The following is a 13,226-nucleotide window of genomic DNA, read 5'->3' on the forward strand; positions in this document are numbered from 1 at the left end:
CCCCATTTATAACATTGTTTTTTATGGGAAAATTGGTTCCAAGTTACAATGTTTTGACTTAAGAAGTGGTTTTCAGGAACCAATTGAGCCGTAAGTCTGAGGACTGCCTGTACTGTATTGACTCAAATCCAAAGTAAGATTTTCTGCCCGGAATCAGCATGGGTGGAGGCGGGGGAGCCTTGTCTTAGATTTGAATACAGACTCAGGATGGCTCAGCTTCAATTTCAGCCCTGGGTTTGGGGCAGAAGTCAGAGCTGAGCTGCTGCCTGCCTTGGGCTAGGGTAGCTTGTTTGGTTGGTGAGGGGAGGAGTGGGCCTGCAGCTGGAGGAATATGGGGGAGACGCACAGTCTGTAGGGGGGACTGGGAAAGACGTGTATATGTGGTTTGAGGGGGATATGGGGGATACTGCACAGCCTGTGTGCCACCAGCTGCCCCCTCCTCACCTTACCTCTGGCTTCAGTCCCTCCAGCCCTGACTTGCTGGCTGGGCTGGGGTTTGGCTGGGGCTGCCACTGTTGCTGACTGCCCTGGAGCCAAAGCAGAGCTGCAGCAGAATAGGAATGGGGGAGGGTGGTGAGACAGTCATGGGAGGATACTCAACAGGGGGTATCTAGTTGGGGAGACAGGCGCAGGCATGGGGGGCAAAGGGCAGGGGGACAGGCAGAGAATGCAATGGGGCAGGAAGGCAAGGAGCAAGGTCTGGCCACTTGCCCTATGCTGCTGCTTTCCCTGCCACAGCAGAAAGGACAAATTTAAGACAACCTTCCACTATTTAGATCTATACATGGACAATTGTAACACACTTATAATTTTCCACATATAGAATCTATTTATTGGAGATCTTGGATCCGAGTTGTCTTTGATTTGGGTAAATGCTGTAAAACAGATTATGTGGAGAGGTTGTGGAATCTCCATCCTTAGGGGTTTTCTTTTTTTTTTTTACAACCCAATAACATATGAATGCTTCCTTGATCAAAAATGAGGTGGAAGCTTGTATGAAGTTATGGAATAATTACTCGAGAGGTATAGACTTTTAACATTTGTTCCATAGGCTGCTCCTGCTCTTAAAAAATGAAAGACTTCTAACCTTCAAAACTTGAATGCACTACATTGGCCATTTATACCATAATCTGTCACAAATCCTTAAACCAATTGCTCATCTGTGCTCAGGGGCACAGCTGGGGGCAAATGCAGTGATGCAGTTGTACCCCTTCCTCCTCTCCCTACAACCTGTGATTCCTGCTCCACCCAAATTTTGAAACCAACTGCCTAGAAGGGGTATCGACCTTTCTATTCAAGCAGTGCTGAGACAGCCAATTGAATCCAGGGCTCATTATCATCTACCTTATTCCTGCTACTCTCTCCCCAATTTACAGGTGTCAACAACCCTCTACCTTTTGTAATGGTTTTGATGCTCTGCTATTCAGCCTATCCTTTCTTTTGCAGTTTTGCTATTAGCCATTCCTGGTAATGTCTGTCTTCAATTTCACTGCCCTGTAAACTGTTTTTAGCTTTATTTAAAAACCTTTACTCAGTTGTGGTCATAATGACTCAGGTGTAGAAATAACAGACAGTGAAGTATTGAAGGCAATGTCAAAACACTCAGGCTTTTTTTTTATGAATCTGAATAAGGTAGCTATATAATTACTATGACTACAGGACTGACACAATATCTTTTGATGATTTTGAATATTTTTTGCCTAATTTGTTGTGTTTTTTAAAAGTGTATATATAATCTAGCGTATCAGTGCACGTTCCAATACTATATTTGTTTTAATAATATAGCACTTTCCCTCTAGCATATTAATAAAGCTTCTATTTTATCTTCAACTGGAGAAAAATATGTTGTGTTCTATGTGCTGATGTGCTACACCATCTGAACCACTCTTGAAGAAATCTTAGATCCATCCATGTTTGTGCTTCATATTAAACTAAATTCATATGGACTATTCCAGGTTTTCATCTATGTGCTTGTGAATTATATTAGAAATGTATTACTTTTTTGTCTAATTAGTCTGAATTATATTTGGGGATTGCATTCAAGTTTCTGATATGAAAAAAATCCTGTTCAACTTTAACCTAGCTTTTTATATAATAACTCAGAGGGGATTATAAGCAGAATGACACTTCAGTAATATAGACCAGGATTATCCAACTTTAGTGTGGCCTGGGGCTGCACATGGTGTAGGCATGTAGCCTCTGGGCTACACACTGCATTGGTGTCCCCCTTGTCCAGATCCACTCCCATTACTTGGGCTGTGCTGGTGTGGTCCCCATCCACCCGCCACTAAGTCTGTGCCTCCTCCCCATGAATGGGCTGCATCAGAAGCACTGGACAGCCCCGATATATACTAAACAGTATAGTAAAATACTAATTTTTATTGTCTGTACTCTCCCAAAAAAATACTGAATCTGACATTGGATTTAAAAGCTGAATGCAAGTTAATTCAATTGTTACTTAGCTGAAATTTTCCAGTAGGAGATAACATTTTTCTGAATCTTTGCATGTTTTAATTCTCTTATCAGTCTAAGACATATGCAAGTGTTATGCATCCAAGCCTAAGTACGTCAAATTAGTTACAGTGTAGGCCCATATTCCTCTGTTATGTCAGTTTAACAAATGTCAAAAAGGGTCTTTTTCCCCCCAGTTCACACCCTTGTTGGCAGAAGTATGAGGTCTTGACAAATAACACATGTGATTCTCACATTTAGTACATGCAACTGTCTGTATAAACATTCCTTTTGCATGTATGTATTTGTACTCAGAGTTGTGAAAATCGCAGGTGTTTGTACATTTTAAAACAGTGTTGTTTCAATTCATAGGGAGTTTTTTCATAAATCCACTCATGATTGGTATTCCAATAAATATATAATTCACCAAAATCTGTTGCTTTTCAGTATAGAATGGATCCAAGTAAAAAAGATTGCCTTGTATTTACTCAATTACAAGATGACCATGTTCTTCAAAAACCATACCTGATACCACGAATATGCCCGATCTGATGGATCAATGAGAATGGTGATGATTCTGGCTTTGGGGATGAGGGAGGCTGCTCGTCTAGGACCTTCCTCAGAATGAAAGTAGTTGGCACTTTTCTCAAAGAGAAAATCAGTGCTGACATTGGATGGTACTGGGAAGAAATCCATATACCTAGAAAAAGAACAGTGTCCTCAGAAATACTCAAAGGTCCTGAACACTGTAAAGCAAGGAGGGTTAATGAGCATGCTAAATAGGTTTTATTAGAGAATAACCTAAAATAACAGACATCATCATTGCTAAATAAAATCAAACAAAACACTGTGTTGCATATTCTGACAACATTATAGGGTGCCAGGAGGTATTTTCTGATTGGGTGTTAGCTGTGTCTGGCTGCTCAAAAAATCTGGTGGTTTTCATTTTAAAGTTTCCTGATGTTTACAATACAAAAGGCTTTCAGAAGCAACCTCTTTTTAGTGGACTGCCCTGAGTGGCTGAAATTCATCCAAGAGCACAGGTTTTATGCTGGTGCTTTGTACAGAGGTAAATTTAACTATAACTATAACTATAACTATAAATAACATGGATAAAAATGGCTAAGAATCTGCACTGGAGTTTGAGGATAGTCTGTAGATGTTATCAGCTAGCAGACATCTCTTATTTTCTACACGTCAGATTGTTATCTGACACAGAGTAATGGATGTTGATTCACTGAACTTTGTAATAAGAATCCACTGCATCAATTATAACTCTATGAAAACCACACACCTTGAAAAGAAATTGTGTCTAAATCATCTCTACTCAGACCATATAAACAGCCTTTGCACTATTAATTTTACGGATGAATACAGTCTATGGGAACCATTTTCCCTTGCACTGAGAAGTAAAGGAACAAGACAAAATATCAATAATCTTTTACTGGTGGCTCCCCACTTAATACTGCATAAAGCTGTTTTTCACCTTTGAGCATTTCACTTGGCATCACTTTCTGAAGAAAGAAAATACAAGCAACTTCTTGCATAGGCTATGAGAATAAGATAGCAGCGATGCATTCTCTTTTCTTATCGTTACTTGCTGCATTGCTGAATGTTTTCCTGGATGCTTGAGCATTGAAAATATTTTTGAGAGGCTTTACTTTTGTCAGTAGCTGACTGCTAATATCTAATTTCTGTTTAGAGGGCAGAAAATAATGCCTGAAATTTTTATTAAAGATTTCTTTTCTGTATTTTAGAAATAAATTATTCAATTTGGAACATATATCACACCTATAATGTTACTTTTATTGACATCATTTCAAAGGTATGTGTGATAGGAAATAGTATCTGTCACACAAACGTATAAGACTCTGTCTTTGAAGAGTTGCATCAATAAAAACACAATTCTTTTCTCCTTTTATTCATTAGCTGCACATTCTGAACATGCTAATATCTTGAGAGACACATGTAATTTTCCTTAAAATTAATTAGTGTCTTACGATGGGAATACATATCTCTTTATATGCTATATCAGCAGGAAAATAAACATCTTAGAATATGTTGTCTTTTATGACTGAAGTTACATTGTTCATAGACATTTTATTATCATTTTAAAAGAAAAGCAAACATAATTATCAATCTGTGTACACACACTTACATTACAAATATTTTGTATTGTCATTTTTGTATTGTGCACAGTATATAAACTTTATATTTATACTAATAACCCATCTTACCAATCAATCCCCCTGTGGTAGTTATTTCTATTAAAGAACTGTACCTCCTCAAAGGTTTTTGGGCTGGGGGAGTTACTAATGATGGAAGGATGCATAATCAGGAACAAATACAAAGCTGTGGTACCTGAAAATAGGATAAAGTCCAAAGATTAACTAAGCATATATATGTTACGAGGAAGAACCTGACTTGGTGTTAACCAGCATTGTCCCACTGAATTCAATAAAACCAGACTGATTTATACCACCCACGGATCTGGTACTATATTTTTTAACCAAAAACTTTTAAAGAAACATGTATAGTTACTACAGAAGACTTGAGCTCCTCTGTGTATGACACATATAAGGAAGTTTTTAAAATGTGATTTGAAGAACAAACAATTGTTTCCAAGCTGAGGTTGTCATAAAAGGTATTTAAACTCTAGGTTTCCCTTTAAACATTTTAACTATAGGTGACTGGTAGTACGTGAATGGGAGTACATGACAAAAGCAGCTTTCTCTTATCATGGAGAAGAGAAGCAGTAGTACATTTTATTAACAAAAAGTACCACAGCTTTACTGTTCTACCAGTCCTGCAGGGATTTCTTGCCTTGCAATGTAAATTCCACTGAATGACAATGAGTTCCTGTAAACAATATGCTCTTTTTTTGGGACCCTATGGATATCTTTATACTGCTTCTGTGGCACTTAGGAGAGAACGACCAAGAAGCACACCCTGCCCACCCATTCCTACTCTGTATGCTGGACATGACTTGGTGAAGCCACACAGGCTCATTCTCCACTCCTGCTCCTGAGATCTCAGTCTTTGGTGAATTTGAGGGAGTTAGTGGGAATATTATCAGGGTTGCCTCATTTCTGGTTTGGCATGTCTGGAGCAGGAATGGGTGGGAAAGGTGTGATTGTCATCAGCACCATTAAGAATACTGCCCATGTGGTACGCAAATGCCTATAATGATTTTTTAAAAATAAATTACTCTCTTTCTTCCCTCAGTTCTGTTTAAATCTAATCAATCACTGTCACCACATGATCTCTTTATCAGTGTTAATCACAATACTTCTACAAAAAGGCAAAACACTCTCCATTACACCATATTCTTAAATTGTGTAAAACCTGTTTTTATCATTCACATTACTGAGCTAAATTTGGATAATAAAAAATATTACTGGATAATTAATGCATATACAACAAGGTAAGAGTGATTAAAATTAATTTGCTATTGTAGTCACTTGAAGCTGCATCACATGCAGATACTGTAAAATCTCACCAGTTTTCTGAGGTCCTATAACTAGGAATTTTGGTAATCGATCACAGGTTTTTTCTTTAGACCAGATATCTCTGTGCCGCTTGTCATCACAGGGATTCTAAGTGGGGAAAAAAGGAAAGACTGAGCATTTCATTCCTGATATTTGTTCATTTTTTTTTAACCTACATGTATATTTCTCCAAGATTTAATCCATTGGTTACAAGACATCTGGTTATCTGCCTCTTATGACGGACACCTGTATGCTAGGGGGCCAATTGTTGTCAATTATACTTGTATAAACGGATTTACGTAAGATATACAATGTAACAGAAACAAGAGTCTAGGTCTATGAATTGATCTTTGTGTTAACAGAAGTTTTGAGGAAGCTATTGAAAATGTTCTGAGGAAATTGTATTGAAAGATGGAAAATACAACGCTCCAACCCTACCTTCTATATACACAAGGCTGTCATCCTTCAAAACAGAAACTGGACCAGATTTTTTCCTAGCATCACTTCATTGCACACAATGGAAGTGTGCCAGGGATGAATCTAGCCCATTATATTTTAGATGTGGGAATGCTTCCTAATGAGCTATTGATCATTTTCAGTATTTAGCACTTATAGTTTTTATTTACTAGATTAAACAAGCCAAGCTCTTTTAGAGTTAGGATCCAGACCTACAGCTAGATCTAGTAATGAACAAAGGGTGTGGTATCAAAAAACATTTCATATGGAGGAAATAGGTTCTACTTTGTAGTAAAAGTGGAGTGGAGACACAAGACAGAGCATTACAGTGGTGGAAGTCATTCTACTAGAGTGATGTTACCCACTACCAAATGAGGAGTAGCTATGCATTGGTGTAGGTTAACTGGTGTACTGCTTGTGCAACTGTTATCCTACTAGGCTGTTTGCAGACATTAAAAAACAAAGACAGTGCTTTACTTTAAATTCTGTGTGCTTCTGCACCAAGCCCAGTGTATGCTCAGAAGAAGCAGCATTTTAGTTGGATCTGGCTTGCCTGACATCTGTATAGATCAGGCTCTTTAGTGTGTGTATGTGTTGGGGGGAGGTTCAGGCTTTTATCTAATACCTGATTGGATCAGCTTTAGACAAAAGTGCCAAAAAGCCCTGCTAAAGCTCCTGATCTATACAGATGTTGCAGAGCCGGGTCAAAGTAACATGCTGCTTCTTCCAGTAAAGTGGGGTTTCATAGATTCCATAGACATTAGGGGCTGGAAGGGACCTTGTGACATTATCAAGTCCAGCCCCGCCTCTGCCATAGGCAGGAAGTCAGCTGGGATCAAGTGATCCCAGCAAGAAAAGTATCCAAATGTTTTTTGAAAGAGTCTAGATAGAGTAGGTGCTTGCACCACCTCTGAGGGAAATGGACCTAGATGGCAGATTGGGACCAAGCTGAGAAGTTCAGAATGAGGAACTTCTGGACTTCTAAAAGAGGCAAAATTCTAGGTGCTTGGATAACTTCATGGAGTTCAAGAGTGGGGATTGGTGAGCAGAGAGGTTTGGTGAGTTTAATTAGGTAACAGCTGAGAAAGGCTGTTTGGAACACAATTTTGGATTTGGGTGCTTCAGTTCCACCTAACTCCTATTTTAGGTACCTGAATCTTTTTTAGATTGAGCCCTTAGCCTCTTTTTAATGGAAGACTCTTGCCAGTGTACCCCTTCCCTGTGCCTGATCCCATTTAAATGAATTTTTTACAAATACAGGATTTAAAAGAAATGTCTTAATTCGGACACACTTAGTGATATGTACCTTATAGCAGGGGAAAACCAATAATCTTTTAGACTACAAAAGGATCATTATGTATTCCACCACCCAAAATAATGAATATATTGCTAATGCAATTTGGTGAAATGGATAGGAAAATTGTACATGCTGTCAATAGCTACCATTTAGTGCAATTGAATTAAAGCAGTGGTAAACAACTTATTCATACTCAGATGAATTACATACAAACTGAAAACTTTTCAGTAGTTGTTCAAAATTACGAGTAATTCTAAGTCTGTAGGTCTTTCAGGTACAGTTCAGTGAAAATATCTGAAATATATGCCCTGCTAGTTCCTTATATGAGCTGCTGTTTGGGTATTTTTCTGTTTCCTGATAGATGTTTAATGTCTGAAAGTAATAGCAGTGTGAATTTCAAGTTGGGCATTTAGTTGGAAAAGTTTGTGTGTGAAAGCTTCAAACGTGTTTCTTGTAGGTTACTTTAGTAGAGCTTGTTTATTAGAATATTTGGGGCATGCCAACCCAAAAGAAGAACCATCACAGTAAAGTGAATGAACTTATCAGGTGAGTGAATATTTAGACAAGCTTCAGAATATTTGAGCAGAAATTACTGTAGGCCTTGCTGGAACCTGGATTGGTGCAGCCATTGATCAGTGCATACAGAAATCATCCAGAGACTTTTTAGCAGCATGAACCAAAGTACGCCTCAGTAACAGCTTGAGCCATAGGCCTTGCTGTTTGGAAAGTGGACCATAGATGGCCTAAGTTAAGATTATTAATTTTTAGAAACCTCAGAAGGTCAATGGAAGGAAAACAATGGATAAGTACAAGACACTAAAACAGGGAAGCTCACAATGTCTAGTGAAGAATCAGATGTGAATGATATTACCTTAATACATTTAGTGATTTGTAGAACTAGAAGGTATACACTATAAACAAAATACTGTTTTGACTGATGTACAAAAGGAGGCCTGGGAACCCTGAATACTTCGCGTTGAACTAGGGGCCCTACTTTATGCTGGTGCCATGGCTGAATGGGTATATGTTAGTGCCTGGTGTTGTCTGTGGACAATAAACCCTGAAGAGTCTTTGTTACCAAGAACCTGAACCTATGAGCTCTTCATTACAATTAACAAGGTCATTCGGAGCAGGAGGAGGACTATAGCATCAGACAGAATCCTGACAGTGCACGTATGGACCATATTAGTTGGGGGAGCTTAACGTGACTGGTACTACTTCACCCCGGCTATACCCGACTGAGCCCAACAATTATAATTTCAAATATAAAAATTTTCTATATTATAAAAAAAACTTAATGTGGAAATGTTGGGATTGTCACTGATAAAGTGCAAAAAGAAACTGCGCTCTTCTCTAGTTCCTTCAGTTGTTTTTCTGTATTCTCAGGGCATTTATACACTTACCTTTTTGTTCAGTGATGTGCTGGAGATCCACTGCTTCTCACGTGAGCTGATGTGCACTGTGCTGCGCCAGATGCAATTGTATAAGTGGCAAAATACATGTCAGCATGAAGAAAATGGCGGTGGTGCACCTTTGAACTAAAGCACCTCTGAGGTGTTTTAGTTTAAAAGCCTGCTGCCAACATTTTCTCAGCGCTGACATATTTTGCCACTTATACAACTGCAAGTGTTGCAGCGCTGGGCGCTTTTCAAAGTGCCCAGCACTACAGCGCTTACATGTGTAAAAATGCCCCTTGTGACCGTGTTTAATCATTAGGTGAGTCACTGAATAGGTATTAGTTCCAAGGTCAGTGGACTGCAGTATCTACTTGCTCACTTATAAGAAATCGATAATGGAGTCGATAACCATCAGTGAATAAAACCCAATACTGGTACTTTACTCATTTGGCCATTTCTTCTGTATTACTTTCTAATTTATCTCATCTATTTTCAGGATGTTAACCACAATGATGTCAAGGTGCCAATGGCCACTTTTTCAAGATTTTACAGTATTTATAAAAATCAGGTGCAGTCAATAATAAAATGAGTTCACATGTTTTGGAAAGTGTATTTAAATATGTTTAAATCAAGAAAAACTATTGTGCTTGTATATCTGGATATATGGATGCTTTGAAACAACACTACACAAGATGAACGTCTGTGTGAATGCAGTGTCCAACAAACATCACAGCACTTAACTGAAAGCTACAATATTTACAAATGCCTAGACGGGGCAGCTGGAATTACAACACTGAGCTATAATACCAGACAGTGGCTTATGGATTTGGAAGTTGATATCTGATGCCATATGAAAGAAGGAGTAGCAGCAGCAGCAGGCTAGTTTATGGAGCAAGCTATTAAGTATCACACTTTTATTTAATGGGTTGTTAAAAAAATTCTTTACAATTAATAGAAAATATTCTTTGTTCATCTCTTCTTTAACAACCCTACCTGCCAGAGAGGGTCCTTCTGCTCAGGGAAGAGCTCAAAGTATTTGTGAGCCAGCTGAATCGGAGGCAGAGTTTGCAGTTTCAGGTTCGTCCACGTCTGAACAAAGTTGGCCAGATTCACAAAGGTGTACAACCCCAAACGGTCATTCCCATAGTTGGACAAGTGTGTCATGAAGATACTGATCTTTAATAATAAAAAAAATGGAAAGAAATAACACACTGTCATCGTGTCACTAGGTGGCACTCCAGACATATAATATATTTGCTTTTGTATGCTACTTTCATTTAGACCAAGAAGGGGTTTTGTTCACTTAGGGACAAATTCTGCCATTTTTTCATTGCATAAAACATCCCTCTTCAAATGAACTCAGTAAAATCAACATGACTATTTGTAAGTTAAAGTACTATTCCCTGGGAACTGGTCTGGAAGAATGTTGCCCATATTTTATTGAATTGTGTAATATTCACAGTACCTTTATTAGAAGTGTACAGACAGACAGAGGAGTGGGAAAAGGGCATTACATATGAAATACATACGTAGTAGGAGCTGGAAATAAACATTAAAGAGATGTACCCTATATTAAAGTAAGAGAGAATTGGTTTGAAATCAAGAGGATGTCTGAGCTTTGTGTGTTAAAAATAGTGATATTTATGTTTGTTATTTAATGTTGTATGGCAGAGAACTAATCTGAAAAATACTGTGTATACCAACCAATAGTATCTTATACAAGATTTATAGATTGTAGGCTCTTCTTATGGCAGATAGAGTAATTAAATACCCTGAATTCTCATTATTTGATGCAACAAATCTTTTGACAATGTCTACAGTAGACATATTACCTCATACACTGAACACAAGGTCGAATTAAATGTAGAAATGAGGAAAAGATATTTGCAGCAAGACAACATTTTCAATGGATTATACATGTCATATTTTCAATGAAAAGTTTTGCTCACTTTAATAACAGCTCATAAACTAGCGCATAGTTTGTTTTCTTAAAGCCCAAAATACACAGTTCTTATTCAGGCGAGTCTTCTCAGTCAGAAAGCCCACACGATTCTGTGCAAAACCTCATAGGAGATGCAGAATTGGGTGCTCAAACACTATGTTGAATGAGCACATTATGACTATATGGACAGGCAGCAAAGCACTGAATTCTCCAGACTGCCTGCCATACAAAAATTAGTACGCTGTTCCTGTTATACAAACTCTCAGGCTGATATTTTGTAACAAGTGAACATTCTGCTTCACAGTAAAATTTGTTTAATGAGTACCATTTTGTGCTACTTCTTGGCTTGCAATGCAACTTTGGACTTCATTTTATATGACTTCAGAAAGATAAGGAGGTTCACAAAAGGAGAATTTATCACGACAACTTCCCTTTTAAGGCAGGACCTAATTTTTTTTTTTATAAATGGGAATACTCCTGTTAGGCAAGACATAATTCACAGTTCTGCCAAATACGTAACCTTTTCAAGTTTTCTTTATTTTTGGTTCTGAAAACATGAGCAAACCAACAATAGGACTGTTGTTCTCAATAAAGATATAATTGGAATGTTTCCACAAAAAAGGTTAGCTTTCTTTCTTGGCAGCTTCTTTCTTTTCTACACCTGTTCTGACCTCTGACATTTATAATATGAGTTCACCTCCTAGCAATTCCTTACCTGCCAACAACTTCAGCACTGCACTGGAAGAAAAAAGGAAGAGAACTTCAAAAGGTTACCAGTTCAGGGGAAATATGTATTATTCTTTTTACTGCGGGGAATATCACTATAATTTTAAGAATGCTATAGAGGTGAGGTTAAAAAATAGATGGAATGTATCATAATAAATCATTTTCAATATATGAAGTATTGTCAATAAGAGGAAAAAAACATCACAGACTTCAATTCTCATTTTGCTATGATTCCTACTAGAGATACATTGTGAATAATTACCTGCAGCTAAAAAGAGTTGATCAAATACGTATTTAAGTCTTGGATTACTAACTCGCTAAAGAAAGTCATGTACATTATTACCAAATAAAGGATGAATATATATTCTTATGATGGAAAAAGTCTCCTTTATTTTTATACTAAATCCAGTACAGTTGAATCAGATATCTTCTCCAGAAAAATTTGAACAGCATTTTTCCTACTTCTGTAGATGTTGTGCATACAAATTCCTCTTAAAGTCATTGCCAATCCTACTGAGTGTATGAAGTTATAAAATAATGACTCCATCCTGTGCTACACTATAAATAAAGAAAAATTTCTAATTCACCGATCTGCTTCTTGCACAGACCTGGGAGACTGCTGGCACTTGCTAAGGCACAGGTTATAGCAGCCTGTGGATAGCCTGAGCCTGCTTTCAGCTGCAAACAGTCCCTATAGCCTGTTCTGGCAGCTCAGTAACTGTAATCTAACTGTATTGGCCACAATCCCATTTCCCCTTGAACCAACCTGGCATGCATCATGTACCACAAGCTCCTAGGAGAGAAGTCCAGCCAGCTATGCCAACTCCACACCTGTCAGGGACTTCCCCCAATGTTAGGGGAAACCCCAAGGGCTGAGCTACAGAGGCTTTATAGCCAGTTTGAGAGATACCATCTGGTCCCCATTTCCTCCTTGTTCCAGCAAGGGAAAAGATATGCACCAACCATTTTGGTTGCTTATTTTCCCTTTCATGCTGGTCCAGCTGCATAGAATAGCATATTTTAGGACAGAGCTGAGACTCTGCCTTCTTCCTTCCCACAGACCTGTGCAGGACAGGGAAGTTCCTTCTGTATTTCCATTCACAGGCATACATCTGATCTAATAACAAGCCACTGGGTTTTTTTGTCTTTCTTGTTGAGTTTTAATTGAGGCATTTTCCCCCCCGTGGCCACAATATTCTAAACTCCTGAGAAACGCTTAACAAAGGAAAAATGCTTCATGTTCCTACCCTTACTAATAACTGCTGTGCTATTTAAAAATATACTAATTAAAATGTTGGGGTGTGTGTAGATGAAATGGGGGCCCTAAATTGAAGCAGTGGGTTTTAAGAAACACTGCTTCAATTTAGGGCTAATTAAATCCCTGTGTCGTACACACACTCCTCTGGCTTCCCTGACTCTCCAGCAGGGAGGGGGGGGTAAGCTGCTGGTGGGCAAAGCAGTCCCTGGGC

At 38.3% G+C, this 13,226-nt stretch overlaps 1 protein-coding gene across 1 annotated transcript in view; it reads right to left on the reverse strand.

The window, feature by feature from the left end:
* LOC109309358 (bifunctional heparan sulfate N-deacetylase/N-sulfotransferase 3) overlaps positions 1 to 13,226 on the reverse strand; it is a 128,678-nt gene that overhangs the window by 18,568 nt on the left and 96,884 nt on the right. Inside the window, exons 7-10 of the mRNA XM_019534051.1 lie at positions 10,083 to 10,265; positions 5,951 to 6,047; positions 4,689 to 4,812; positions 2,977 to 3,151 (exon numbers count right to left, since the gene is read on the reverse strand). Coding sequence (XP_019389596.1) covers positions 2,977 to 3,151; positions 4,689 to 4,812; positions 5,951 to 6,047; positions 10,083 to 10,265 — 579 coding nt within the window. The remainder of the gene's footprint in view (positions 1 to 2,976; positions 3,152 to 4,688; positions 4,813 to 5,950; positions 6,048 to 10,082; positions 10,266 to 13,226) is intronic.

This window comes from Crocodylus porosus, unplaced genomic scaffold, assembly GCF_001723895.1.
Source record: "Crocodylus porosus isolate Cpor-Errol unplaced genomic scaffold, CroPor_comp1, whole genome shotgun sequence".
NCBI lineage: Eukaryota > Metazoa > Chordata > Crocodylia > Crocodylidae > Crocodylus > Crocodylus porosus.